The sequence below is a fragment of the Hyaena hyaena genome, unplaced genomic scaffold, assembly GCF_003009895.1.
Source record: "Hyaena hyaena isolate Hyena2069 unplaced genomic scaffold, ASM300989v1 scaffold_32, whole genome shotgun sequence".
In the NCBI taxonomy this organism is placed as follows: domain Eukaryota; kingdom Metazoa; phylum Chordata; class Mammalia; order Carnivora; family Hyaenidae; genus Hyaena; species Hyaena hyaena.
This window is the reverse complement of record NW_024080663.1, coordinates 5571719-5598024: the sequence shown is the minus strand read 5'-3', so window position 1 is coordinate 5598024 and position 26306 is coordinate 5571719. Positions and strand designations below refer to the sequence as shown.

Below are 26306 nucleotides of genomic sequence, written 5' to 3'. Positions count from 1 at the left end.
GCAACAGAAAGAGAAATCAAGAAACTGATCCCATTCACAATTGCACAAAAACCCATAAAATACCTAGGAATAAACCTAACTAAGGATACAAGAGATCTGTATGATGAAAACTATAGAAAACTTATGAAGGAAATTGAAGAAGACACAAAGAAAAAGAAAAACATTCCATGCTCATGGATTGGAAGAATAAATATAGTTAAAATGTCATTACTACCCAAAGCATTCTACACATTCAATGCAATCCCAATCAAAATTGCACCAGAATTCTTCTCAAAACTAGAACAAAGTATCCTAAAATTTGTATGGAACCACAAAAGACCATGTATAGCCAAAGTAATATTGAAGAAGAAAACCCAAACGGGAGGCATCACCATCCCAGACTTGAGCCTCTACTACCGAGCTGTAATCATCAAGACAGTATGGTATTTGCACAAAAACAGACACACAGACCAATGGAATAGATTGAGAACTCAGAATTGGACCCACAAATGTATGACCAACTAATCTTTGATAAAGCGGGAAAGAATATCCAATGGAAAAAAGACAGCCTCTTTAACAGACGGTGCTGGGAGAACTGGATAACAACATGTAGAAGAATGAAACTAGATCATTTTCTCACACCATACACAAAAATAAACTCAAAATGGGATAAAGGACCTGAACGTGAGACAGGAAACTATCAACACCCTAGAGAGAAAGCAGGAAACAACCTCCTTGACCTCAATCGCAGCAATTTCTTATTTGACACATCCCCAAAGGCAAGGGAATCAAGAGTGAAAATGAACTATTGGGACCTCATCAAAATAAAAAGCTTCTGCACAGCAAGGGAAACAATAAAACTAATAGGCAACTGATAGAATGGGAAAAGATAGTTACAAATGATGTATCAGATAAAGGGTGAGTATCCAAAATCTATAAGTAACTCACCAAACTCCACACCCGAAAAACAAACAATCCAGTGAAGAAATGGGCAGAAGACATGAACAGACACTTCTCCAAAGAGGACATCCAGATGGCCCACAGACACATGAAATGATGCTCAGCATCCCTCCTCATCAGGGAAATACAAATCAAAACCACACTGAGATACCACCTCACACCAGTCAGAGTGGCTAAAATGAACAAATCAGGAGATTATAGATGCTGGCAAGGATGTGGAGAAACGGGCACCCTCCTACACTGTTGGTGAGAGTACTGGTGCAGCCCCTGTGGGAAACAGTGTGGAGATTCCTCAGAAAATTAACAGTAGAACTTCCCTAGGACCCAGCAATAGCACTGCTAGGAATTTACCCAAGGGATATAGGAGTGCTGATGCATAGGGGCACATGTACCTCAATGTTCGTAGCAGCACTCTCAACAATAGCCAAAACATGGAAAGAGCCTAAGTGTCCATCAACTGACGAATGGATCAAGAAGATGGGGTTCATCTATACAATGGAATTTACATGGCAATGAGAAAGAATGAAATCTGGCCATGTGTAGCAACATGGATGGAACTTGAAGGTGTTATGCTGAGCAAAATAAGTCAGGCAGAGAAGGACAGATCCCATATGTTTGCACATATAGGAGGATTAGGAGGAACTTAATGGAGGACCGTGAGGGAGAAGAAGGGGAAAAATAGTTGGGGAGAGGGAGGGAGGCAAACCATGAGAGACTCTTGAATGCTGAGAACAAACTGAGGGCTGATGGGGTGGGGAGAGGGGAAGGGGGGGGTGATGGGCACGGAGGAGGGCACTTGTTGGGATGAGCACTGGGTGTTATATGGAAACCAGCTTGACAATAAACTGTTAAAAAATAAAATAAAATAGAAAAAAAATCAAATTCTCTGGTGAATTTAAGTAAGAGGTACTGGACTGGCTGCGTACTACCTGTTAGTGGGAGGAAGGTCTGTGCAGTAATTAATACTTCTTGAGGCATGTGAGTTAGTACTTCAGCTGTAGTAAAAGTAAATATTAAGAAAATCTTTGATCAGGTAGCTTGGCTGCATACCTTCAACTAAAGAGGGGAACCGTCCGGATGAGGCCTGACAGAATGGCACAACCCAGCCAGCATCACATGGTTCCTCTCCTTTCCGGGGCCACCAGTAATCCTGCTATTCTTATTAGTTTTTGGACCCTGTATACTCAGCTGTTTGGTCCAGTTTGTGATTAAGCGTATGGAGGCTGTAAAACTGCAGATGGTAGTAACAACCCAAAGGTATGACCAGCTAGCGGTGAAACCTGGGACACTCAAACATGTCTCAGTCTAGCCGGGAAAACAGTTCTGCTCCTCTACTTACCCCTGGTATGTCACACACATCCGGCAGGAAGTAGCAGCAGGAGACGGCCCTTGCCCTGGCCCCTTAAGGACGAGGATCAGAATAAAACTAGAGGAGGGATTGTGTCACCAGCCTGACCTCCTGAACTCGGGAAACTGCTAGAAGCTTCTGCCTGTCCATCTTACCTTTTAGAAACTAACAAATGGCTGGAAAACAGAAAAACGTTTGAGGAAAACACCTGAGCAGAAGAATCAGAAGGTGCCAGAAAGTGTCTCAACCTTATAATGTTACAATGACCCTCTGAATCTTCATCCCAAATGCTAATAAAAGGAGCCTGCTCTCCCTTGTTCAGTGAGTTCGGGGAATCATCATTCCGTGTGATCTCCTTTCTTGTACAGATAACGTGACCTTGTGAGGCAATTCCACCTGAAATTGGTGTCCATAGCTCACCAAGGAGCGGACCCACTTTGGTCCGCCACATCCTCCACCTAGAGTTAAATCATTTAAGTCATTTAAATACATTTAAAATGAATTTTAAGCACTTTATTGAAGCATAATACATAGACAGCAAAGTTTATTAATCTTAAGCTCCATGAGTTTTTAGAAAGCGTGCATGCTCATTACCACCCTCCAAATCAAGAAAGAGAACACTTTTACATCTCACCCTCCCGTTGACTTCTAATTATCAGCCCCTAAAAGCCACTATTCTTTTAGTTTTATCATGTAAATTGGCTGTTTTTGAACTGCATGTGTATTAGATACCCTTGTGTGTGTGACTCTGTCCCTCAACCTTGTGAAACTGATCCGTCGTAGATGTGGCAAGAGGTCCCTCATTGTTATTGCTGTGTAATATTTAATCATAGGAATAGATCATGCTTTCTTCATCTTCCCATTGATGAGCATTGGTTTCCTGTTTGCGGCTATTACAAATAGTCCTCATAAACATTCTTATGCACATCTTTGGGTGCACATGTGTGTGCAGTTTTGGAATGGAACGAGTTCAGCTTTGTTATGTATTGTAGACTGTTCTCTGAAGTAGTTGTACCGTTTTTACACTCCCGCCATTAAGTATATGAGAATTCCAGTTTCCCCAGTCCTTGCCAGTGTTTTTAATTGCTAGGGTTTTTAAAATTTTTTTCCTTTAGTTATGTATTTTTAGCCATCAAAAGCAAATATTGTGGTTTCATTCTGTATTTCCGTGATCAGTAATGAGGCTGAACTTCCACTGCATGTTTATGCCCCTTTGGATATCCTCTTTTTTGACGTGATCATGTAAATCTTTGGGCCGCCTTTTATAAATTGTCCTAGTGATATTACAGATGTTTATATAGTCTAGGTATGAGTCCCTTATTAGAAAAATGTTGTAAGATCAGACAGCGTAGACTTTAGGGCAATGAGCAATTCTCAAAAAACCAAATTAAACCCCACAGGAATACTTGAACACAGTTAACCAACTTGACCTAACTGACCTATGTACGTGGCTACTGTAGATTTCTTCCAATCCCTGAATATGATAGACCTGTCCATTTATTTAAGACTTCTTTAATGTCTGTCAGTAACATTTGGTAGTTTTCTGTGTAGAGGTCGTATACGTCTTTCATTAGCTCTGTTGTTAGACATTTGATATTTGTTCTTCCTGGTATAAATTGGACTTATTTAACACTTCTTTTTCTAATTGTTGCTACTGAATAGAAATGTAGTTAATTTTTGTATATTGATCTTAGTGATGGACTGTATTTTTCCAAGGATGGTTCCCTGAATATACGTCCCATCCCACATACTCTTTACAGTGTGGAGAGGTGAGGTCCATATTCCCTCCTCTTGAACCTGGAAACCTTTGTAATTTGCTGTGATAAGTTGGGAGATTTGGAAGTTGGTCAGGGAGACAGGATCAGGAGAGGCAGTGACACGAAAACCTTATTTGGGTGGCGCTTGGACAGAATTGCCTGAGAGGGGAAGTTCCTTCCAGTAACAGGGTCAAAACCCATAAGACCAACAGAACTAAGGGAAAATTAGTTCCAGAGATGGTGGTGTGGGGCCAGCACCCATGAGGTGACCAGGACAACGGGTCTCCTGGTGCGGGAGTGTGTGGAGGGGAAATCAGACGGACTCCTGTGTCTAGGTAATGACATTCAGCAGCAACTGCTCCAAAGGGCAGCAGTCGTTTGGGTCTCTTACAGCTGTAGTATTGTCTTGTCTGTGGTTGGCAGATGTTCAAGGCAGTTTCATGGGGTACGTACAGTAAGTAGGCTCCAATTAGCTAAAAATATGGGAGGGTTTTTTTTTTTTTTTTTTTTGGACTATATTTAAAGCAAATGGATCTGTGAGGATTGAGTTTGGCACTGGTGAGCTTTGGACTAATGGTCCTAGTTTGCTGTGAAGAAAGAAACAATGGGCCATTATAGACTAATTCAGAGGGACCATCTTGGGTGCATTTATAGAGAACTTCTGCAACCAATAGAATGCAGCAGAAGTTCCAGTTAAATCATTTAATTTTTTAAAAATTTATTTTATTTTTGAGAGATTGGTGGGGGGGCAGGGAGAATTCCAAGCAGGCTCTGGGCTATCAGTACAGGAACCGTGAGACCATGATTTGAGCTGAAATCAAGTGTCACAGACTCAACTGACTGAGCCACCTAGGTGGCCCTCAGTTAAATCATTCTGAATGAATAATCGGCATTTGCTTTCTGATGAATCTATCATAGGGTTCATTGCAGAGCCAAGCAGAGAACTGTGTTTGTTTCTTACTGTCTTTTCTCTCTAGTGTCTGATAGCCTTCTTTTTTTTTAAACTTTGCTCTATCTGCCGTAATTATCATAACAGATAATCTTTAATTATTTCCAGCTGTGCCACCGTATCAGTGTTTTATTACTTTCCAGAGATGTTCTTCCTGGGGTCTTCCGGCTTCCTCCTTCCGTCTGGTTCTGGATGCCGGCCACGCTGCCAGCCTGACGCTGGGCTCTCTGCATCGAATCCCATGTCTTCCTCTACTCTGGGTTTACTCCTTTAGAGTGGAACACATCCTACAGTGGCTTTCTGGGACAGGGTGCACAGGAGGAAAATTCTTTGAAGTCTTTCATGTCTGAAAATATCCTTATTCTGTTGTCCTGGTGGGATGATCAGCTGGAATGCTGAATTTAAGCTGAAGATCATTTTGCCTTAAAAATGTGCATATTCATCAGCCTCTTGTATTTGTTTTCTTAATATCCAGTTTGCTGTTGAGGCTTTTTCTCCTATCCCCCCACCCCAACACTCCTCAAGATCCTCCCCTGCCATATCTGGCGAGTCCCAGTGTCCGAGTCTCTTCAGATCTCTAGGAAGGCAGATTAAGTTTCTTCTTCCCCTTTCCTCCTCTGCACACAGACAGTATGGCTTCCTTTTCCATGTAAACCATTTTCTGTGCCTTTGATTTACTGAAATCATTAGTCCATTAATTTCCTCTTATCTTTCTCTTCATCCCCATGGATTTAAATAGTTTAAGTTAACTTAGTGTCAGATGAGTGGGGTCTTGGGAAGGACAGGAGAAACACATGTCCTCTCTTTAACTGGAAAACCATAGAGATGTTTTTATGTCCCTACGTATATACTCCCCCCCCCCCGCCCCCAAGCTTGCTTGTTTTAGCAATAAGAGGAACAATATATTTATGAAAACTCAAAGTGGATGACTGGGCCTTGATTCTGGGATGTTCTTTGCAACATCATGTTTCACAGTGATGATGTACAGCAGATTCATGGTGTTCAGTTTCATAGAACTTACTGTTGCCTCGCGTAAAGCTCCGTTTGCTAGTTCTTAGAATGGGAGAGCAAGCTCAATGATCTGATCATTCTGGTTCTCTGAAAATACTTTCTAAAACATTAACAATCATCCTAAGTAAAAAATACCTACAGCCAATGCTTTAAGAGCTGCCTTTTCTTAAAAAGGTATATTTTAAAGATAATTAACTCTATTCAGCCATTTTGCCAAATGGCTTTGACTTGGATGTTTGAGACAACACAAATGCCAAGTATTGTCAAGCACACTTTATTTCTGGCATTATCTGATGCCTGACACATGGTTTTAATGATGCAAGCTTTCCTTCTTTCTGGAGTACTTCTCCCAGTCTCCTGTCTCCCCACTCCTTTGCCTGATTAACTCTGAATCCCTTCCTGGAGATTTGATTTGATTTGATTTGATTTTGTTTTAATTACTTTATTTTGAGAGGGAAGGAGAGAGAGAGTTTGAGTGGGGAAGACGGGCAGAGAGAAAGAGAGAACGAGAATACCAAGCAGACTCTGTGCTATCAGCACAGTGCCAGGCTCAAAATCACAAACTGCGAGATCATGATCACAAAACCAAGAGTCAGAAACTTAACCGACTGAGCCACTCAGGTGTCCCTTTAGCCAAGATTTTTAAATAGCTCTTCCAAGTCTAAGTTTGATGGCCCCCAAACACCCTATACTTTCCCCATCATATTATTGATTACCTACCCTATTACTCTCTTATCATTATTTGACATTTTACTCTACAAATATATGAGCTCTGTAAGTGCTGGGATTGTGCCCATTGTATTTTAATCAAATGCATAATGCCTGGCACATACTAGGTGCTTGGTAGTCAAATAAATTAATAAATTAATAGGTTCAAATGCATAATCATGGCTTTTTGTTTTCAAGGCGGTTATGATCTAGAAAAGGAGCCAAGACAAGTAAATAATTATTTTGTACAACATTAAGCGTCCTGAGAAGGAGTGTAAGGGTGTAGAGGGGTGGTAGGGAGAGGCGCTGGGAATCGAGGAGAAGAAAGCTTCTGGCTGACATCCAGGAAATATTATGAACTGCCTTGAAGGGTGGGTTGGTAGAAGCAAGGCACATGAAATCAGTGGAATTGAGGCAGGAAAGCTTTTGACCTTTAGACAGCTGCGGATGAGGCAGAGGTCCTCAAGGGATTGTCTTTGGAAAATAACAAAGTGCATCGTTGGAAAGTGTAACATTTGTAATATCATGGCTCTACTTTTACTCTTGGAATGGGTTAATAACTTGATCATATTTAATAAATGGCATCCTCTCATCAAGACTGTGCAGTTCTATCCGTCGATGAGGGTCTGTCTTCCTTCTTCACCCCACGTCCCCTAACCTGCTTTTGTGAAATCGGGAATAGTGGGCTCAGTGGCTGGGAAAGCACATAGAACAGAGTTTCTCAGACCTCAGTGAGGGTACACATCACCTGGAAACTGAAGATTCTGACTCAGTAGGTCTGAGGTAGGGCTCTCACTAGATCGCAAAGCATGCTCAAGCTGCTGTTCCCCGACAGCACTTGAAGTAGCAGAATCTGGGGTGGGGCTCTAGCTCTGGACCACAGAGACCGTCCCAGGTAGAGCTGCGGCAGCTTGGAGAAGGTACCGTGGTTCAATGATTCTGGCCACTCCCCCTGCATTTACAGGTGTTTGGTTTTACCACTCCCATCTTCACCCAGCCTATCAGCAGTCCGGTCACGCTGTCCATCCTCCTCAGGAACTGAAGGTGGCGCCACAATCTTAGTTATAAACCACACTTCCATCTGCAGCTCTGCGAGGGAAAAGCATTTTCCTGCCCCTCTGAATGTGCTGGTTCTTATTCTCTAGCCTGATACGTGCTTGGAGAACAAAAGTTACTTTGCAGATGGAGCATAGTTTTTTGGCGGTGTTTGAAAAGCAAGTTGGAGAAAGAATGGTAGGTCAAGAACCTTTTCCTTAAAGCTTTGTTTTAGAACCCTATTTAAAAGTTTATTAAATTCTGCATGTTCAAGAGAAGTTTCAATATTCCTGCTTTGTTTTTTTGTTAGTATTTTCATTTCCCCAGAGGAAGAGTGTTATTTTTAGTTGTTAATTATTGATGCTCTAATAACGTATAATCATGTAATTTAGGCTAAAAGGAGCTGAAGAGCTTTAGGCCGATTAGTGCACTTGATAAAAGAGAAAACCGGCTTCCCACTTTCCTTTAAGTTCTCTTGAAAGAGTTTCTGTTCCTTGCAACAGGAAAAATCTTAAGAGACTCCTATGTAACAAATGTTCTCTGAGGCAGTATAGTCTACAGATGGAAAAGCTTATCTATGCTGTAAGTGTTAATTTGATTTTGGCTGCACAGCAGGCTGCATTCTGACCTTTTCAAGGGCTAGGAATGCCCCGTTGGGGTCTGGAGCTACTCGAACTGCAGTAAGTAATAGATTAAGCCAGTGGTTCTCAAACTTTATTGGGCAAGTATTAGAATTACTTGGAGGGCTTCTTGTTACAACACGGATTGCTGACTCCTGTCTTACCCCACTTGCAAAAATTAACTCAGAGTGGATTACAAATTTACATGTAAGACTTCAAACCATGAAACTCCTAGAAGGAAACATAGGAGCAAAGCTCCTTCATAATGAAATGGAAATGATACCTAAAGCACAAGCAGTGAAATAAAAAACACGTGGGACTGTATCAAAATAGAAAGTTTCTCCACAGCAAAGGAAACCATCAACAAAGGGAAACGACAGCCTACAGAATGAGAAAAAAATATTTGCAAACTATATATCCAGTGAGGAACTAATTTCCAAAATATATACAGTACTCATATAATGTAACATCAAAAAACAAAACTAAAACTAAAAAAAATGGGCAAAGGACCTGAATAGACATTTTCCCAAAGAAGACACACAGATGGCCAGCAGGTACATGAGAAGATGCTCAGCATGGCTGGTCATCAGGGACATGCAAATCCAAACCATGGCGGGATATCACCTTACACCTGTCAGAATGGCCATCATCAGAAAGGCAGGAGAAAACAAATGCAGGTGAGGATGCTGGGGAAAGGGAGCCCTTGTGCACTGTCGGTGGGAATGTAAATTGGTGCAGCCACTGTGGAAACAGTATGGAGGATTCTCTAAAAATTAAAAATACAAATACCTTACAATCCAGCAATTCCACTTCTGGGAACATATCTAAAGGAAATAAAAACACTAACTTGAAAAGATGCCTGTACCCCCATGTTCATAGCGGTTATTTGCAACAGCCAAGATATGGAAACAACCTAAGTGTCCATCGATGGATGCATGGATAAAGAAGTTGTGGTACAATGAAATACTCTTCAGCCGTAAAAACAAAAACAAAACCCCGAGAAAGTCCTACCATTTGCAACAACATGGGTGTGCCTTGAAGGCATTATGTTCGATGGAATAAGTCAGAGAAACACAAATACTGTATGATCTCACTTATACGTGGACCCTCACAAGAACACCACCACCAGTATCACAGAAAGAGATCGGACTTGCGGTTACCAGAGTGGGGGTTGTTGGCAAGAAAGGGGAATTGGAGGAAGGTGGTCAAAAGCACAGAGGTCCAGTTAGAAGATAGAGGTGCACTAGGGTCGGGCTGGAACAGGATGACTTGCAGCATGGCTATGAGGCGCACAGGAAAGTTGTTAAGGGAGTCGGTCTTAGAAGTAGTCAGCACGAGGGGATTATTTTCCCTTTTTATCCTACCTGTGTGACATGGTGGATGTTAACTAAACCTAGCGTGCCAACCATTTCACAACATGTGAAAATCAACCTATCACGCTGTACGCCTTAAATGCATACAGTGATGTATTCCAATCCTTTCTCAATAAAACTGTGAGAAAAAACCTGCAGTTTTCTAGTTCCGTAAGTCTGAGGTCAGGGTTATAAAATCGCTTTTCTAACAAGCTCTCAGGTGATGCTAATACCTCTGGTTTGGGGATCCCCGCACTTGGAGGGCCATTGGATGGAGCTAACTTTGGAGCACAGCAATGGTTTGGAAGAAAATGAATACAGTTTCTTTCAGGGAATCAGATGTGCCAACATCCAGACAGTTTCCCTTTAAAAGGGAATAGTGTGATACTCTGGTTTCTCTTCAGATCGTATAAATCTTTTGCCTTCTAAAAGGGAATAGTGTGGCTTAGCTGTTGGTCCAGGGAGGATTTTAAAAATGGGGACAAGTGGGAACTCAGGCATGGAGCAAAGTGTAAGTAGTATTTTTTTTTTTAAAATTGTTTATTTGCTTTGAGAGAGAGCGAGAGAGAATCCCAAGCAGGCTCTGCACCATCTTGATCCCACAAGTCCTTGAGATCATGACCTGAGCTGAAATCAAGAGTCTGAGGCTTAACTGACTAAGTCACCCAGGTGCCCCAAAGTGTAAGCCATATTATGAAGGGATGCCAGCAGGGCCTGGGACTGCCCTACAGAGCCGCACACCTGCGTGGGGCCCGATTTAGGAAAGAGAAAGCGCCTCTTCTGCCTCCACAACAGCTGATGAGTGAAATGCCACCAGTGCGCTCTCATTCTTTTTAAGAGTATGTCTCTAGGTAAAATATTATGATGAGTCACTGACATCTTAACGTAAATGATTTTTAAATCCTTTTTTTTTTTTTTTTATAGTTGGAACGGTGGGATGATGTGCTCTGAAATACCCTTGACCCTTCTCCCCGTTCAGTCAGTCCGCAGTCCTGTGATCCTTGTTCGAGGAGAGATAACACGAGCCGAAAGCAGAGAAAAGTGGAGTTTCCTCTGGTTCTGGACAGTCTGGACAGCCAGGGCTAGTGCACAGACAGCAGATTTAAGGAGGACGTGGCCACGGGAAGGGGCGAGACTCCTCACACCTCCAGCCTACCACCCTCCCCCTAGAGAACATTCCGGAGCTGGAGGGAGAGGCTAGACACGGGAAGGGGAGGGATCCGAGGCAGGAACAATGGCAGTGGACACTAGTCCAGGGGGAAAGTGGATGTCCCGGGGAATCGCCACATCACCCGAGATGGTTTCTGCCAGCTGCTGCAAAGGGAGCCTAAGTGAATACGAAGCCAAGTGTTAAGAAAAATGAAGAACAATTATCCACTATAAGCTTCTGAATGGAAGTCACATTGCAACAGTAACAAACCTCAGGTAGTCATTGGAGAAGAAATAACATGTTAAATACACATGTCCTAGAACAGGTAAAAATTGCATTTGGGAATGAGTTTATTTCCAAGTTCACGGACAGAGATCGTTGTTCATTTATGAAGAGACCGAGATTTAGATTATAAGCCCATCGGCTGTAACTAGGGTAAAAATGCCTTTGGAGTTCTCAAGTTAAACTTCATCAGTCATTTTTAAGACCCTAATTTAAGACCATAAAAATCTCTTTCAAAGCCAAGAAGTTGAGTTTAGTAACAACTGGCTTTATGATGCTTTAAGGGCTGGGATAAGTAATGAAGTGTTTTTGGCCCGCTGGGGGGCAGTAGTCTCCGGAGAGCTGCCAGCCATGACTTGGAGGGTTTCTGCCCCTCCTCCCCCCGCAGGGTGCTAACTATGCTCATTTTAGCAGCAGCTGCTCAGTCTCAGCGGAAAGGACAGGTGGGGAAACCTGAGGCGTGGCTGCAATGTGCGGAATGAAGCCTCCCGAGCATTGCAACGTGGCCTCATTGGGATCGGTCATAAATTCCTTCCCTGTGAACAGCCAGACACCTCATTAGTACCCAGACCCGCTTTCACTCAGCCCGTGCTCACTCTTCAGCGGGACCATTCAAATTCCTTAGATTAGGAGGCCCTGCAGTCACGGAGTGCTGTGATTGTCCCTGGCGGGGAAAGAGCAGCCTGATGGCAACACTCCGTCAGATGCCCTCTCTGGGTCGTGTTCTGCCCCCCATCTCGTGCGCTAAGCTCTTTGTCCACGTGAGCAGGCTTTCCCGGTATCGGCCCAAGCCCTCTTACTTCAGGACATGCCCCGCTGGCAAGCTCTCCGCTGTTGAGTCTGCTGCACACGCACCCCCTTCTTTCTCTGGCACAACGGAAGGGCTGCCAAGTGTGCCATTCAGCCTCTCCAGCATCCATACAGACGGCTGAAGGCAAGCAGCCCAACAAAACCAGCCCTATTCTCCTTGATTTCTCCAAAGTTTCTACCGTTTATGTTGCTCTCAGGCTGCCACGTGTAGGGCAACGGCAAAGGGTTTTTTGCCCGTTCTTCCATAGACAGTGCTGTTCTAGCAAACGTTTCATGTTTAGAGTGTTCTGACAATACTTGAGTTCTTTGGAGAGGAGGAACAGATGAACTTAAAATTTCCCAACAGCTGGACAGTGAACGGATTCTTCAGCTATTTTAGTGTCCGCTCAGGTCCCCTTGGTGGGGCCCCTTCCAGGTGGGTGTGCCATCTGGAGGCTTTTCCTAGACTGCCCGGCCCAGCCTTTCACGTGGGGGGCGGATGTGGCCCTGCTGGGAACCTCACCTCCATCGCGGATTAGAATCCTCTTCCAATACAGTAGTGAGATCAAGACTGTTCTGCTCTGTTTTATTTATATTTGAATATTTCTAGTTCTCCACTCTAGATGGAGGTAATGCAGTCAATTGGACGGAGCCGCGACTAAGAGCCTGCTGGCCCCGCCGCTATAAAGGGACAGTAAACGTGAGCCGGACCCAACCCCACCTGCAAAGAGCTCTCCATTTAGTTTGCTTTTTAAATTTTTATTATTTTTTTATTTTTTTTAATGTTTTATTTTATTTCTAGGAGAGAGAGAGACAGCGTGAGCAGGGGAGGGTCAGAGAGAGAGGGAGACACAGACTCCGAAACAGGCTCCAGGCTCTGAGCTGGCCGTCAGCACAGAGCCCGACGTGGGGCTCGAACCCACGAACTGTGAGATCATGACCTAAGCGAAAGTCGGACGCTTAACCGACTAAGCCCCCCAGGTGCCCCTATTTTTTTATTTTTGAGAGAGAAAGAGAGAGGGAGACACAGAATCCGAAGCAGGCTCCAAGCTGATAGCAGAGACCCCCAGTGCGAGGCTTGAACTCTGGAACTGTGAGATCATGGCCTGAACACTCAAACGGATGCTCAAAGGTCAGACGCTCAAACGACTGAGCCTCTCAGGCGCCCCTCAATTTAGTTTGCTTTTAATAACCTCGAGAAACTCCACTTCTCCATCTTATATTGTCATTTCATCCAATTTTCTTTGAAGACAATAATCCTAAGAATTTTTCCCTTCTCCTCTCCAGCTTTCTTCTCCAACTCAAACTGATGCCCATAGGAAGACATCGCATCCTCTAAATCTGTAGTCAATTGAATAATTTTCTCTCTTCCCTCTAACACCACAGTCCCTGCCATTACCATGTGATGGGTGGTGCCTCCCTGCAGGCAAAGTATGGTCAGGCGTGGTCAGGTGTCTTGATGGGGCAGTGGCATGGGGGCAGAATTTTTTTTTTTTGACAATTTCTTTTTAATTTAAATTAAATTTTTTTTTGAGAGAGAGAGAGAGAAAGTGCACGCACAAAGTGAAGCCTCTGGTTTGGGTCTTAGAATGAGAACCTAATTAAGAAGAGCCATGGTAAACTTGCAGCCACCAAACTAATGTAGGAGAGAATTCAAGGTAATGCCATGTGAGCTACTGAGAATTTTCGGGCCATTTGTTACTGTAGCAGCGCCAACTGATACAAAGGCCAAATCATAAACAATCCATGGAAGATATAATCAAGACAATAGCCACAATTCCCAGTCACCTTTATTTATATAAAAGTATATTAAATAAATTATCTCCATATATACAAACAGAACAATATTCTATAAATAGAAAATCCCCATGTATAAAACCTCTTTAAAAATTATATAAATATATACAGTATTGACCATAAAAGCTCGAAGTACCTTAAATCATAAACTCTCTGTGGTTTGTATAGTAGTCTTATAAATACGTAGTTAGCTGTCAAGTGCTTAATCAATAGTGTGTAAGTCAAAGTGCTAACCCCTAAGGTGCTTTAGGAATGTGCCCCAAACACAAATCTTCTGCATTTCACACATTCACACAAAAGTTTGCCAATCGTTTTGAACCTCCAAGAGAGCTCAAAAAAAGAAGCAGAAGACCCTAACCACCATATATCACAAAAGGAGAGGCATAGGTTAGACAAATCCACCCAATTTCCATTTTACTCTCCACATGGTTTGAAGTCAGCTTCTCACAAGCTTTCCAAAAGTCTACCCAGGATTTTCTTTAAGGCATTTGTTCATTTGTTTTTGATTAGACAACCTGGTTTCATTTTGGGTACAGAATATATATTCTAGAACAGGATATGTGCAAAAGGCGCCGTGGTGTTAAAACAGAAATTTTAAAAACCTGTAATTGGTCGTACCGTTCGTGACATTTCACAATGTCTAATGCTGATGTTGAAAGCGGAATGCTAATTGTGAGACTAGGTCACATAAAGAGCTATCGTTGAGCCCAAGAGTCTCCATGCTCCCAAATACTCGTCTGTGAGTGCGTATATTCTATTCTCTTGAAAGTTCTTGGTCGCAGTGCAACACGAACTGTGCTGTGGTCGGCGGCTCCAAGGGCGTGTTCTTTATGCAACGTTGAGTGGGGAGCTCTCCTTCCCCCCTTGCCCCCGGCGCCCCTTCCTGCACGTGTACAGGGATACCGCCAGGATGACGGTGAGGACGATGACCACAAGCACCACTATTCCAATGACGAGGAGCATTTCTGGAAAACAAAAGGTCCCAGTCACCTCTGACAGCCCGAATCCCATTCATCAGCGGGCAGAACCGAGGGTGTTAACTACAAATTACACCAGCCTGCTTTTGTGTACTTTGAAATTTCTTTCCTCCGCTCTTTCCACAACATATTTTGATTGGGGAAGAAAGGTCAAACCCTAGATGTTTTCGGGCAATTGACAGTGGCGAAATCACTTAATGGGCTAACTTAATAAACCGGACAATGTTCACAGCCAGGAAATGGGAGCAAGAAGAGCTGTTGGAAACAAGTGGCTAAAAATAATGCTGGGTTTGCTCGCAACAATTTTAATAGTAGAAGATGAATGATCAGTGCAAAGAGCAAGATGCACAGTGCTGGCAGGGTTCAGGTGACATAGAGGTGATCATTGGTTGGGGCAACAGGGAGGGCTCCCTGGTGGAGGAGGCATGTGACATGTCCTCAAAGGAGACATTTTAGTAGATGGAGCAGAGGCAGGGAAGCAGCGATCTGGGTGTGCATGAAGACAGAGAGGCAGCGGAACTCCTGCTGTCTTGAGGGAGATGGCTGTGAGGACCGTGGGTCAGGACGGTCTGGAGGGGAGCAGGACCAGATGGAAGGCCAGCCTCTTTCTTCCATCATGGTCAAGCAACAGGAGAACATTTATTTAAAAGCGCTTTTAAATTTTCAAATCTCATCTTAGCAAGGAGCTATCCTGTGATTCTTCAGATCCCAGACTGTCCTCAAAGGACTTTCCCTATAAAGCCTGTGGGGAGACTCGGGCTTTCAGCTTCACGGGTGAGTCTGAACCCCCAGCAGCATTTCCAGTTAGGAACCAGTCCTCACAAGGGGTCTGGGCCCCGTGTGTGCACACACACTCATGAAGGTTTATCTGCTAGATGCAATCCCTTCCCTTCATGGGTTAAACATCCTGTCTTCTGTGACAACAGCCCATAGCAGGTGCTCACAAATGTCTAGTGGGTGCAGCTGGTCCAGAAGTCCCCCATAACTCCCAGGATCAGAACTGAAGTATGAAAAAAATACCCAGAGAAATGTGTGATTTGATGCTAAATCCTAAATACGCACTGTGTGTCCATTGCTCAGCCATGAGCTTGGCACATGGTGGGTGCTCAAGAAAACACTAGCTCATACCAGGGAACAACACTGGAACATTTTCAAATGCCACAAATTGTAAGAGTATCCCGCAAGCAACATGACCCAAACAGACAAACAGCAACAACAACAAAAAAACAAGTCTGTTTCTCCCCGAAGAAGAAAAGGACTTCCTGGTTCGGAGGGCGGAGCCAGAACTCTGCAAGGTCTTGATGCCTCCCAGCAGAATAACGGGCAGAGCCACTCACCTCTGGACATACCCTTCTCTTGGCTAGTGCACACGATGGGACTTTCTGGACTCTTTTGGTTCGTTTTCCGTGATGGAATCGATGCTTGAACAGTGAAACAGTAGCTTTCTCCTTTATCCACATCGATCAAAAACTCATTTGTGTTTGTCTTGGCTGTTTTCTGTGAAAAGACCAAGAGTTCTTAATTCATCTGGGCTCAGAGTGAATTCTCTCACCTTCACTAAAGTCAACTGTAGAAGCAGAAGCCTACAGGGGCACACCGGACATATAAAGGATTAGATGTGACTTGGCTGATCAGTGCCCCCTGATAATGGCTAAGGATGCTTCTTCCTAGATCAAAAATACCCAACTCAGGCACATCCAACCCGATTTAGCTCCTCTAGAAGATACTGCAATAAAGGGACAAAAGAAGGAAGCATTCGTTGTGAACGGGAAACAGAGTTTGTCTCAGGGGTCCTCAAGAAAGGAAGAAATGGGCGAGCTGGCAGGAGCCTCAGAGATGACCTGGTCCAGCCCTTGGCGAGGGGCCCCGCCCAGAGTCACAGGTAGAGCCTGGAGAGCAGGCACCCCTGCCCCTCCACCACACTGCTCTCACAACCACCCCATTCTGGCACCTTTCAATTGAGGGAAGAAGTGGGCTGTAAAGTCAAGGATCCACAATTTAAAACAAGTCCAAAAACCAAATGAAAGCATCCTCACCTTCCCTGTACTTGAAGCTTTCCAATAATAAAGTGTGTAGCTTAAGTCTTTGCCAAAAACCTTCCGGAGGGTTAGGAATGTGCCGTTCATCCTGACTAAGGTACGTGCATCTTGTATGGTCACATTCAGTTTTGTCCCAACTTGCTTGTGACTCTGAATCATTGGCCGTCCGAGCTTTGCTAAAACACAGAAAATGAACTTCATTGGAACCAAAGAATTCTATGCTAGGTAGAATCGCATTTAGTTATGGCGGTTAATAACAAGCCAGTCCCTCCTCGTAAAGCAGCTGAGTAGAATTGGCTTCCTGCAGGCGGGCACTCAGTGGCTCCAGGGCGGGGCACCCTATGCAAATATAACAGCCACAGATGTAATTTTAAATTTCCTTGTAGTCACATTAGAAAATGTGAAAAGGAACAGCTGATATTAACTTTAATAATACATTTCACTTAATCCAAAAGAGCTAAAATATTATCATTTGGCATGTAATCAATATCAAAAATTCTGGAGATATTTTTCAAAATCTGGTGTGTATCTTACACTTACAGCATTAGCTGTGAGTGCTCAGTGGCATATGTGGCTAGTGGCTGTTGTATTAAAAAAAATTTTTTTTTAACATCTATTTATGTTTGCAAGACAGAAATACAGAGCATGAGCGGGGAAGGGGCAGAGAGAGAGGGAGACACAGAATCTGAAACAGGCTCCAGGCTCCGAGCTGTCAGCACAGAGCCCGATGCAGGGCTCGAACTCACAAACCGTGAGATCATGACCCGAACTGAAGTCGGACGCTTAACTGACTGAGCCAACCAGGCGCCCCTAGTGACTGTTGTATTAAACATACAGTTGTGTCCAGTTCCATATTTGAGATACAGTAACTTAGGGGCTGTGGGAAAGCCCAGGAAATGTCCTTGGTACCTGAAGGACCCAGTGGTAACTGCTACCTCCTGTGCTTAGGAGGAAGGACAGTCAAATAATCCCAGTAATTTAACACGAATTATATGCAATTATACATGTGTGTTTGTGTGAACACATGCAAAATTAATATATAAAATACTTTCTATCTTACACCAAGAAAGGATTTGAAGCGACTTGTAAAAAAAAAAAAAAAAAAACTCAAGAAATATAAAAGGAGGAAAGAGTGTCATTGAGCCTGCACCGTCACCACAGTGGCTGTGGTGGCCACGCTCCAGCTGAGGGCCCCGGGGGACATGGGAGCGAAGGTCACAGAGGAGTCTGAAGGCAGGCTGTGGCAAAGAGGGGATCAGGGAAGGCAGACAGATTTGCTTGGGGCTCAGGCTGCGCCCTATTTCCACCCTCCAAGTAGATACCGGAGGGGTAAGGCGGCTGACTGCTCCTCCACTCTCTTACCCTCCCGCTGGGAGAGAGCCTTCTCACTGGGCCACCGAAGGGGTAATACGAAAGCACCAGATAAAAAAACATGACACACGTCCATTCTAACCTTTCGTTCTAATTCGTCTGAAAAGCACAGCTGATCTCACCCAGTGCGATGTGCTGTGTCTGTTTATTTAAAATACCTAGTTCAGAACCACAGTCCTGACCGGAAAAAAAAAAAAAAGTTGCAATCTCCTACTTGGCAGTGAGCCTGTGCATTCCCTTTTTAGATGCTCAGGTCAGCTTACTGGGACAAAGGCTGGGGAGGAAAGCGTTCCTCGTTTTCAAAACCGACATGAAGGAGGCAGGTTTCGAGCTGGCCCGAGGGCCGGCCCAGCACAGAGTCACGTGCCGCAGATCGTGGTCAGGTCATTTAAAAAGGTCCGCGACAGCTAGCTCCAGCTAACAGAGCCTGGAGCCTGTTTCGGATTCTGTGTCTCCCTCTCTCTCTGACCCTCCCCTGTTCACACGTTCTCTCTCTCTCTCTCAGAAATAAATAAAACATTAAAAAAAGTTAAATAAAAAAAGGTCTGCAAGCCTGACTGTGGACTCAGAGGGATACCGGACCTGCCCCCTGGATTTATGACTGGTGGGGAAAACCCTGAACTGGGACTTCTGGTCTGATAATGGAAGAGAAAATTCAGGAGATTTAGAAGCACTTGTAATATATAATCTCCTAAATATCCTCCTAGACCCGGACTCTCCAGCTTTGGTGGATTTCCTGCTCCCCTGCGCCTCCAGCCAGCCAGTTGCTAGCAGGGCCCAGTGACAGAAAAAAGTTACTCAATGACACTGTTAGCAGCTTTATTGTTCACGTTCTGTGAACCTCCTAGCACGCCTGGACTGAGCCAACGGCGCTGTGGCACTTACCGATCTCTGAGAAAGAGGTTGCGTTTAAGGATGAATTTTCTTTCTTTGTTATTTATTTATTTTTAAATTTTTATTTTATTTTTGAGAGCGAGAGAGAGACAGAGAGCAAGCGGAGGAGGAACAGAGAGAGAGGGAGACACAGAATGCAAAGCAGGCTCCAGGCTCTGAGCTGTCAGCACAGAGCCCAAAGCGGGGCTCAAAACCCATGAACCGTGAGATCATGACCTGAGCCGAAGTCGGACGCTCAACCGACTGAGCCACCCGGGCGCCCCTATTTATTTATTTTTTAATTTACATCCAAGTAAGTTAGCATATAGTGCTATAAGGATTTTAGGAGTAGATTCCAGCGATTCAACAGATGAGTATTCTTTATGGAATGGCCCCTGCGAGTCACAAGCTCACAAAAAGATTCAGACCAAGGATGAAAGGCTGTTACACACTGGGTACTTACTCTCTAAGTAAGGTGTGAACTCTGGGGAGTTAGTAAATGGAGGCTCCCCGGTGTAATCAGTGGCGTCAGCTGGATAGGACAAGACCCGTGCCAGGTATGTCTGATTCACATTGTTCACGATCTCGTCGGTGAGGTCACACTCCGTGTCTGTGGTGTAGAAGCATTTGCTTTTCCAGTTTCCCAACCTGGAGCTGCAGGAAGGAAGAGCATTATGATCTGCATCTGAGATAGATGCTTTCTGGCTGTGGGGCCGTGTTCCACGAATACCACCCACAAGTAGTTTGAGGAGGCTTTTGCTATGCTGAGTCCTTTAGATGTATCTGAGTCCTCACAGCAACCTGGGGATGGCTCTGTAATTACTCAGTTTTCCCAGGTAAGGCAACTGAGGCAAGGCGAGATTGGGTGACCAGCTCAGAGTCCCACAGCAGGGCTTTGAGCCACACAGCCCTTTGCCCGCTGGGTCTGTGCTCTTAACCATTTGTTAAATGTCTTTATTAAAATGTAGACAATTTGTTAGGGTTACATGGGAGAGAGAGCAATTTTCCCATCAAGACCCAATTACTTGTTATAGTCTACTTACTAGAGCATTGTAGACAACACTTATTTTATCACCTTCTATATTCTGTGTAGAATATAGTCAATGCAGTAAAAATAAAACCTACATAATAATATATTCTATATCTTACATTTGATTGTGACCATTTATTGGTCATTGAATATAGTAGATTCATCATTGAATCTACTATATGCCAGGGCCCTTTATATAGACGACTTCATTTGATATAAACCTTCCAAGAAGGGATTGGATCTTTTTTTTTTTTACATATAAGGACACACGCTCAGAGCTACGTGTACAAGGTCGCATAGCTGATGAGTTGAGGGCTGGGTCTGTCCATTTCATTATACTACACGCCTCCCTCACTTTACAAGATGGGAATACAGCTCGTCAACGTTTACAATGTAACAATAAAGGCAGGATCTAAGAGTCTGAGAGACTAAGAAACTAAGATCTTTCTTTTGGAAGACGCCATTGAAGAGGAAATAGTTTAAAGAACTGCTAAACATGAAATTATTCTGAAGGACCAAAACAACTTGTAGATGACTGCCCCTGCTACTGGATCCACAGACTTCTGTCCCTCGTATATTGACAGCCACACCGTTCTCTCCTCCAGCGTCAGGGGCCGCCAGAGAGCCCTGCCCATCATTCAACACCGTGCTCCAGTCCCACTTTCTCTGGAAATCTCCAGATCTCCCTTCTCAGAATTGACCTCTCTCTTCCCTGTTCCCAGCGCTGATACCTCCATGAAAGCACTTACTGTGAACTTAGTACCAGGGTCCGTGCTTGTGTTCCCTCCACCCCCCGTTATGCAGCAGCGCTAACTTGAGGGCTCACATGTCGCCAGGCCTTGGTGAGTGTTAGGTCGTTAGCACTTACAGGCCAAATCCGGGGCGGGGGGGGGGGGGGGGGGGGGACGGAGCGGCGATAGGATTCCCCCGTCTGCCCACACATGAGAGCCACAGGGACATATTCTTTTCAAAATCCGAACTAAATATCCGGGCTAACAGGGTGCGGGCAAATACACTCTTTGCCCTAAAATTCACAAACTGAGATCGACACAGAAATATTTTGGTTTCTCAGATTTCTGTAACTTTCTGTGGAGAAGTAGAGAGGCTGTCTCAATTCCAGAATGACCAAAATGCTTTTTTAATAAGCATATCACTTCTATTTTAAAGAGGGAATCAGAGCATGACAATTTTCCATCACTAAGGCACACACACTGTTCAGCTTAACGGGAAAGACTGCAGGGCTCTGGGACCACAGTCCATCTGAGAGACGAGTATTGGGTCCCCCACACCCCCAGCCCACGCGTAGGAATCACAATCCTCTATGGTGAAATTTAGCACAAGCGCCTGGATGGCTGAATGTAGTAGAGTCATGTGAACAGGTAACAAAGGGGCAATTCTGTACTGAGTTCCTCTAACTGCTGTTGCCAGCATTAATATTTAAAAGCCCTCAAGGTTCCTCTAGGTATTGCAAACCCTCCTGATTTGGAAATAATAAATGTCCCATCTGATGACTAAAAACTTCCAGCAGAATCCAGATTCATCAATTTAGGAGGAGGCTGTTTTCTAGAAGCCGTGGAAGTTTAGTGTTAGAATTCAGAACATTTCTGTGGGAACGGCACTGCAGGTGATGGTTGGGTATTAAGGCTTGAGCCAACAGCACTTCCCAGCTACTGCCGGAGAGAGTGTTTGCAAAGGGAACAGTGAAGCCGGAGCTCCAGGCACAGCAGTGGCACCCCGCGGCTGGAGACAGGCCTGCAGTGAGGGTAGATGGCTGAAGAGGGGCGGCAGGTTAAAATGTCTTCTCCAGGGACGGAGAGCCGGGAAGGAAGAAAGCCCACAGAGGAGATGCCGTGGGAATGGCCTTTCTTCCTCCTCCCAGCCTCGGGGCCTCACATCAGACGGTGGCAGACCCCCCTAAGCAGGTGGTGGTATGGGGTCCTGGGGTGACCTTGGTTCCAGACCTGGTTGGGCACTCACGATCTGGGCAGGCAGTCACGAATAAATCCCTCACCTTCCCACGGCAATGGCATCCTCTTCTCTAATAGGATTGCCATGGTCCTTTTCATCCGGGAATCCTACCTACTCATGGGGAGGCTGTAGGGGTGGGGTGGGGACTGTTCACAGGCCCTGGTGTGCAGGGGCAAGGGTATGGGGAGAGCCCTTTCCTGGCAGGAGCTCTCCATCCCCACCCACAGGCACCACCAAGCTTCAGCTCAGCTAGGATTTGTGCATATCGTGGGGACGTGTTCATTTAAATATTAGCAGCCTTGCGAAGTCCAAGAACTTAGGGTTAACAAAGGCTTAGGTTTAAATATCAGGTAGGGGCGCCCAGGTGGATCAATCGGTTGAGGGTCTGACTCTTAATATTGGCTCAGGTCGTGATCCCAAGGTCATTGGATGGAGCCTGTAAGATTCTCTCTCCTCCCTCTTCCTCTGCTCTCCCCCCACCTTCTCTCCTACTTGCATGCTCTCTCTCTAAAACTAAAAATAAAAAGAATAATCTTTGGAGATCATTTACCATTGTGAAGGGGAGTGATTTGTTAAAAAAGAATAAAAAATAAAAATCAAGTAAATCATAAATGTTTCCACATGTTCACCAAACATAAGATTGAGTATATTTAGGAGTAAACATTCTTCCTAAAATCATATTTTCACAATCCAGATGGAAGGTGTTTTACTAAAGAAAACTTCAACTCTGTATCAGAGGAATTAGTTGCTAATTCTCAATCAGTGGAATCTCAATTGACAAGTTTGAGCACAATTATAATTATTCCCTGGGGTTATGAACCCCCGCCCCCGTATCTCTATGCACGCGCACGTGCATACACACACACACACACACACACACACACACACACACACTCCTCCTTGTCTAGCAAACAGTCGTCATGAAGTTCATTTTGAAAAAGAAGAACATCCACCTAAAAAGCCCACTTTGTACTTAGGAGCTGTGTTCAAACACAACAGCAAAACACCTTGATTTCTTAGCCAGTGATACTATTGTGCCTTATTTGGTTAGTGTTAAAATAGCAGCTCTCCTCTATTTAATGAGATCTCGAGCAAGCCTCCTAGAACATTTCAGAAACCCCAAACTCACCAGGAATATGGGGAAAACCATCAAGGAAGAGAGATGGCACGCGTCTGACATGCAGAATGACGTGCGAATCACCAGCTCTTGCAGAGAGCTGCCGATGAGAGCAGGATGGATAAGTGCAGACAGACGAGGATTTCTTCCAGGCTTAGTGAGTCACGGATTTGACCTCCTCCGAGATCATGGATGCAACTGAATTTTGAACCAGTGTCTAAAGATTAATGAATCAAACACTGCTTAAGGGCAATGTATACATTTGTACACCTCCCTGCTTCCTCCTTAACATGTTAGATCCAGCTCACAGTCTAGACAGTGAGGAAAAAGACGGGGTGTGCCAAGAAAGTTTGCTTACCTACAGCTTACACTCCATTTGCAAATCTCATTGTGTCCAAAAACAAGTAAAATGTTCTATCAGAGTAAGCTGAGGAAATGTTAGAGCCTTCATAGACTCTGACTGGCCAGCAAATTACCATCAAAGCCCTCTTTGTCGTCTGTTAAATGCTCTCATCCATCAATCAGCTTTAAAGATGTTTGTATTCGGCGCAGGGAAGTGGAAACATCAAAACCCTTAATTTTGTGTTTTTTGTTTTGTTTTGTTTTGTTTTGTACCTAGCTTACCTTATCTGAACAGTGTAGACATGATTGATGGGTTTGGGTTCCCACTCCAAAATTGTCTTGAAATTAGTTGATTTCCAAGTTAAATTATATGCTACCACTACATCTGTAGTGCCTTTAAACAACAGAAAAACAGCTATTATTATGTGAATTCAGTACATGATTTCATGTTGATGGTATAAAACATCTTCCCATCCCTCCCACATCACTGTAAACTGCACGTTAATTTTTTTTCCAACCATGAAAGCTTCATTCATTACTGAATTATCAAGACAAGAAATATTCAAGTTTTTCTTACGTTTCTTAATTAAATTCTATTAATTTTCTCCTGGCAAGATTGACCTTGGAATTTAAGAAAACAGGCAAGGACTTTAAAATCCCTGTTTGAAATTATTCCTGGGGGAAGCCCTGTGACAGCCTGACCTAGAAGCACAGCTCAGGAGCCCTCTGCCTCCTGGGAGGTCCCAGTCCAGCTCAGGAAGTGCAGGACTCCAAAGGGTCCACTCACATGGGAGGGGGAGTCAGGTAAGAAGGGTTTGGGGTAAGTTATGGAGGAGAGCAGATGCCACATGGGTGAGAGAGGTTAGGGCTGCATGCCATAAGAAAGTCAAATCTTGACTTTTCCCGTTTTTATCCAGCATGTCTCTATACTGAAACTTACAGACAGCCAGGCAGAAGTGTGGCCTGTCACACCGTATGGGATATATTCAGTCAGAACGCTTTACTATCAAGGTCTGCTTTGCCAATACTCGGCAGGTCACAGCCTCTGCTCTGCCACCCCAACACCGAATAAGCACGACGTGTCTGTGCCAATCCAAGTGACTTTTTGCAAGAGGATTGCCTCTAATTCAATCCAAAACAAAGACGATCAAGAAACTACAAGGGCCTCTCTCGCTCTATCAGGGAAAGTGCACGTGCAGTGAAGGATGATATCTAAACACCGCACGCTGACCAGTGCAGGTGCGGATCACTGGAAAACATTTTCCGTAAACTTAAAGCGGGAGCCACAATCCATATATGCAAGCCCAACGGATTGACGCCGAGCAAGCCTCTGCAGCAGAAGGGGCCGCCGCCTAATCCCCTCCAATCCCGCATGCGCGCCTGGGGGCCGGGTTCGTTCAGACTTGGGTGAGAACTGCCGCTACAGGCGGGCCAGCCCTCTCCTCCGATCCTCGCGTCCCTGGGCTTCGGGGGGGGGGGCGGATGCCACTCACCTGAGGCTCCGGTCACCTGCAGGAGGACCAAGCCGAGCAGGAGCATCCGAGCGACGGTGTTCTCGGGGCAGGGCATCCGGGGTCCGCTGAGGGTCTCCATGTCCACGAGCTGGCGGCGAGGTCGGGAGGATTCGGTTGCGCCCCGAAGACTGGAGAGGTTGGGCTGGTGGCCCCTTTGGGCACAGGCTGGAGCGGAAAAGATCGCAGGGAACCTCAAGTCTGGGGGAGCCCTGGCCGCGCGCGCTTTAAAGAGTCGCACGGACGCCGGCGCCTCCGCTGGCCCCCGGCCCGCCCCCGCCGCTCCTCCCCACTCCCGCCCCCGGCCCGGTCACTGGCCGTCGCGGTGGGCGGCCCCCGGGCGCGTCCCCACCCTTGCCCCGCCCCCTCCGGCTAGGAAACTCCGGGGGCTGATTCACGCGTGATTCAAGCGCGCCGCCGAGCGCGCCGTTGCCCTTCAGCCCCGGCGGCTCCAGGGGCTGCGGGGGACCGGATCCCCCGGCCTCCCGGCCCCCAGCCCCTGGTCCCGGGCCACCTAGGCCGGCGGCCCTGACGTCCGAGAGGGCAGGTCTGTGGGGAAGAAAGCGGGGGCGCTCACTCGAGGTGGAGGGAAAGGGTTCTTCTCGGCCGTTTGGTGAGCCAGTGCTGTCCAGGCCGGTGGGAGCGGCAGCACTGACGCGGTCGAAGGCAGGTCTGGGCTCCGGGCTCGGGATTCCCCACGCGCTTCGCCCACGGGGGCCCGAGCCTCGGGGTCTGCAGCCCGGTAGCCGTGTGAAGCTGAGCAGGGCCCCGATCCCAGCTGCGCTTCGTCTACCGCCCCCCATCCTCCCCCCTCCGAAAGCAATGATACCTGGTCTTCCCGCCTCACAGGGCCCATAGTGTGGGTCGCATCCCATAAATGTGGTCCGAATGCAGGTATCTGCCCACAGGTCTGAAGGTGAGTTAGCCCAGGCTCTCAGGCCAGCCCCGCTGGGGATAGGGACTGAGGAAGAGCTGCCCCAGCCTGGCAGTCTGCCCCTGGGAGAATTCCAGCATGACATATGCAGCCCTGTGGTTCCAGAAACGATTGCTCTCACACTGAAGATGTTCGTGGGACGGAGACCCGCCCAACGGTAGAGAAACCAAAAATGAAATAAAACAGTATCATCAGACTTTTTTTGCCACTAGTCTTAAGCATTGGTTTTTGGAACCTATTTCTGGCTTCCTCTCCTGGACTTCCCTGTAAAATTGTCAGGCAATAGAATGTTAACTCGTGGCATTGTAGAACAACACCTTGTTCAAGTATTTGCCATCATTCCTTCATTTGTAGCCCTTGGTTGCCTCCAAGACAGACTGGAGAGGTTTTAGGGAGAGAGTAGAGTC

General features: G+C 45.5%; 1 protein-coding gene across 1 annotated transcript; it reads right to left on the bottom strand.

The window, feature by feature from the left end:
• Positions 1–13712: 13712 nt before the first annotated feature.
• F3 (coagulation factor III, tissue factor) lies at positions 13713–25182 on the bottom strand. The gene is made up of 6 exons (XM_039228419.1): positions 24948–25182; positions 23737–23848; positions 19461–19651; positions 16751–16929; positions 16052–16211; positions 13713–14702 (listed from the first exon to the last, which is right to left on the bottom strand). Exons 1-6 carry the CDS (start codon positions 25045–25047, stop codon positions 14566–14568), a joined length of 879 nt encoding a protein of 292 aa, XP_039084350.1. The 5' UTR covers positions 25048–25182; the 3' UTR covers positions 13713–14565.
• Between the last annotated feature and the right edge of the window lie 1124 nt (positions 25183–26306).

Coding starts and splice junctions, on each gene's coding strand:
- F3 (XM_039228419.1), bottom strand. CDS start 25,047: ATGGAGACCCTCAGCGGACCCCGGATGCCCTGCCCCGAGAACACCGTC. Junction 23,849..24,947: donor GCAGGTGACCGGAGCCTCAG/GTGAGTGGCATC, acceptor TGTTGTTTAAAG/GCACTACAGATGTAGTGGTA. Junction 16,930..19,460: donor GTTCACACCTTACTTAGAGA/GTAAGTACCCAG, acceptor TCTGTGTTTTAG/CAAAGCTCGGACGGCCAATG.